The 4,409-nt window shown below is 34.0% G+C and overlaps 1 protein-coding gene across 1 annotated transcript; it reads left to right on the forward strand.

Annotated features, from left to right (window-relative positions):
* Positions 1-3,231: 3,231 nt before the first annotated feature.
* LOC105883362 (olfactory receptor 52K2-like) lies at positions 3,232-4,194 on the forward strand. Its single transcript, XM_012786425.2, has one exon. It carries the CDS (start codon positions 3,232-3,234, stop codon positions 4,192-4,194), a length of 963 nt encoding a protein of 320 aa, XP_012641879.2.
* The last annotated feature ends 215 nt before the right edge of the window (positions 4,195-4,409 follow it).

The raw sequence follows: 4,409 nt of genomic DNA on the forward strand, positions 1-4,409 counted from the left end.
GCACTTGTTATTTTCTTAATTTTTTTCTGTAATAATCATCCTAATGGGTATGGACTGCCATCTCATTTTTAGTTTTCAGTGTACATGCATTTGCCTTCCTGCCTAAGTTTATTCCTATTTTATTCTTTTTGATACTAATGTAAACAGAACTGCTATCTTACTTTACTTTTTCAGCTTGATCATGATTAGTACACAAAAATCCAACTGATTTGTTATTTTGATTTTGTTTACTTCTATCAGGTTGTTTTGGGGTTTGTGTTTGGTTTCTTTCTTTTTATTCATGTGTACATGTGAAATTATGATTTTTCTACTTATGAGATCATGTCATTATGAATGGAGATAATTTTATTCCTTTCTTTCCAACTTGAATGTCTTTTATTTCTTTTTCTTGCCTAATAGCTCTGGCTAGGACTTTCAGTAGCATGTTTAGTAGAAGTGGTAAAACCACACATTTTGCCTTATTTCTGATCTTAGTGGAAAAGCTTTCAATATTTTACCATGGAGTATGATGTTAGCTGTGGGTGTTTCATATATGGCTTTTATTATCTTATGTATGCTGGCAGCTTTTGATCTCTTTGTAACCTTTAAGATGAAATAACTATGAGGACAATACTGTGTCCTATTTTACTAAAATCCCCAATTACTAAAATCTCTAGCCCTAAAATTATTATGAAAGGAATCTAAACCAATCACCAAAATTTCTAGCTTCATAATTATTATTATATGAAAGCAATCTATATTAGTCAGAGTCTGACCAAATAACAGAAATCACTTGAAAAAAAATATATATACACTATCCTTAATACAAGCAACTATTTACACAAATTATGGAATTGCTGAAGATTCAAATATTTGACAATGAAGACTCCCAGAAATTAGAAGCAACTGACATCCACACTGACTATAGGCCAGCAAAAAAGAGAGAGGCACCAGCATTATAATCATACTCAGTGGAAATTAAGAACATGTCAGTCCCCTCTGGCAGGATCTGGTGCTATGGAATAAATGCAGCTGAAAAAGTGAGAAGTAGGAAGTAATGGCATTCCCTTCATCTTCCCTGATATTTTTCTGCCAGTGTCCCTATTTGACAAACTGAGCAGAAAGAAAGATGATCTGTTATCCTGGGAAGCATAGCCTGAAAAGTCCACCCTTCCTGAAATACAGGGCAGAAAAGGGGGATGAGAAGGAATATACCTGTAGGAAAACAAATCTAATATTTACATAACATCCCAACCAAAACACAATCAATGATATCCCTATACATAGGGATAGTGTATACGCTGTACTTAATCAAGGAAGTGAAGTTCAGGGGATTTAGAAATAGGAAAATGGCTGAAAAGTATTCTGAAGGTTTAAAGTGTTCACTGTTTTGATTTTTTGTTTATTTATTTGTTTGTTTTAGAACTAAGTCTAGTTCAAGTAAACTGCTTAAGAATATCAGGAGGTATATGAAGATGTTAATATGATCACCATGAACTATTAATAGACTTTTCCCTCCATGATGTCATCCACTCCTTCCATCTCTCGTTACATATAGTTTAAAGAAGCATTTAGCTTACAACATCTGCATGTGCTTAATCCCAAGAAGTACAATAAATAAATCAAGTATCTTAAGATGCCTGGAGTCAAGGACCTTCTCCTCCTGGTTTCTAAGCTCAGAGGTCAGGTGGTAAAGATACCACAAGACTGAGTCCCTTAAAGAGACCAAATTTTACCGGAGAGACTGGGTGAAGTTGATGAAACTGCTCACAATTAGACAGCATTCTCATGAGAGGAAATTATATATATATACATATATATATATATATACACACATATAAAATGTTCCTTGCAGGGATATGGTTCCCCAGGATAAGAAGTATTAGGGCAACTGTTATAGCCAGAATTCATCTAAGTCTTTGCCTGGGAAGTGAGAACATCTAGTTACAGAGGTAAGATAACCAGGTTATAAGCAATAGAGGCATGGTTGAGCTGGGAAGGGAGGATTGAGTGTTTTCATGTGAAGAGAATGTTGGAGCTTAGGATGGAAGTTATTGGTCCAATAATAATTAGGGAATAATCAGACCTCATGGTTGTCTAAAAGGTGATTCAACCTCTTGGATACAAAAAGAATACTGAAAAAGGAGAATAACTCAATATTCAAACTGAGATTTACACATCGTTCAAAATTTTTAATAACCTAGCCATAGGATTTAGTCATAAAATGTACTGGTCAAAACCCTAATTTTCTTATTGCACATAGTTTTTTTCAGATTAAAGGATATTATATAGGCTCATCATATGCTGATTGCTGATATTTGAACTAAAATAATGATTTATTTTTATTGTACATACTTGAGGTGTATATGATGTATTGATATACTTACCTTGATATATATATATATACATATATATATATACACACACATGTATACATACACATACATATACACACAGTGAAATAAATATTATAGTCAAGCAAATTAACATACCCATTATCTCATATAGTTAACTTTCTGTTTGTTTTAAGATTACCTAAAAAATTTAGTCTCCTGGTCAATTACTATTTTACAGTATAATACTATTAACTCAAAATATTGACTTACTAATTTAAAATTTAGTATTTTTCCAAAATAATTGTTCACATTTTTCAAGGCACCCTTTCAGATAACCTTGTATCTGTGAGACAAAAGTTTGTTATAAAAGTTTTCTTGGAAAGCAAAAAACTAATGTCAAGTGTATTGTGTGATTTTGAAGAATATATTATACATATTCTGAAACAGTATGATTGATTATTTATAAAAGAACACAAATATCAAGTAACCTGAACTCATGGTTTCTAGACTTAGCTATTCTCTCTATAAAATTGTCCTTTATAAAAGGATAATTTCCTACCATTCAGTTTGGCTAATTTTATGAAGACAAGGGTCTTTCCCTTAACTCACTGACTTCCCTTCCAGTTGAACAACACTTCCCAACAAAATGGACCAATATATATCTAACACACAGCCATACACACACATAGAATACTTGTCTACTAATTTTTCTTACCCCCAAATGCAGAGTTCTATGTATTTGATGCATTGAAAGAAGGTACTACTGAGGAAATTATTCAACAGCTAATTGGATTTTATTGGATATCAACATTTCTCTCAGTTCACAATAATAATATGAAAAAAGTTGGCATTCACATACTTACAGTCTTTGTATTTTTTTATTTTAACAGATCATGAAATATCCATTGCTTACATAATGTTAGCTCTCAACAGGACCAATCTTCAACCTATCACGTTCCTACTACTTGGCATTCCAGGTTTGGAGGCTGCTCACTTGTGGATCTCCATCCCTTTCTGCCTGGTCTACCTATTGTCACTGATGGGAAATGTTGCCCTTTTGTTAATTGTCAAGACAGACCCTAAACTACATGAACCTATGTATCTCTTTCTATGTATGCTCTCTGTGGCTGATTTGATGCTTACTTCTTCTACACTTCCTAAGATACTGAGCCTCTTCTGGTTCAAGGACAGAGAGATTTACTTTGAAGCCTGCCTCACTCAAATGTATCTGATCCATTCTCTGTCTACTATGGAATCTGGATTTATCTTGGCCATGGCTTTTGATCGCTATGTGGCCATCTGTCACCCACTGAGACATTCTACTATCCTAACACCTACAGTGATTGCAGGCTTGGGCTTGGCCATTGTCTTCAGAGGAGCTGTACTCCTCAGTCCACATCCCTTCCTCCTGAAGTGGCTTTCCTATTGCAGAACTAATGTCATCTCCCATACCTACTGTGAGTTTATGGCCTTGATAAAGCTGGTTTGCACTGAGACCAAGATTCGTAGAGCGTATAGCCTACTTGTGGCATTTCTGACAGGGGGGCTGGATTTCATATTGATTATCTGTTCATATGTTCTTATTCTTCTTACTGTCTTCAATCTCCCATCTAAAGCTGCCCGTCACAAGACCTTAAACACCTGTGTCTCCCATGTATGGGTCATCTTGGTATTTTATACACCAGCCTTTTTCTCCTTTCTCACCCATAGGTTTGGTCACCAAATTGCTCCACATATCCACATTTTTATAGCAAATATATATCTTCTTATCCCACCCATGATGAATCCTATTATTTATGGTGTTAAAACCAAAAGGATCAGGGAAAGATTCTTTAAATTCTTAAAAATCAAATGTTTTTGTCTTTACAAGGATTTGTGATTCCCCAGTTCATCAAAAAAGATAAGGGTTTATCGGAAGAATTAAAAATGACTCAGCCTTACCATAAAACAAAAAACTTTTCAGTTAAAGTTTTGATTAAAATAGAACTATTAAATCTGTTTAAGTATTTTGACTTTAGTGAGCAGTAATAAGTGTAGAAGATACATAGGAAGCAGAAAATAGAGAAAGCTTTCAATCATTATTCATCTTTTAAA

Source organism: Microcebus murinus, chromosome 4 (genome assembly GCF_040939455.1).
Source record: "Microcebus murinus isolate Inina chromosome 4, M.murinus_Inina_mat1.0, whole genome shotgun sequence".
Taxonomy (NCBI): Eukaryota; Metazoa; Chordata; class Mammalia; order Primates; family Cheirogaleidae; genus Microcebus; species Microcebus murinus.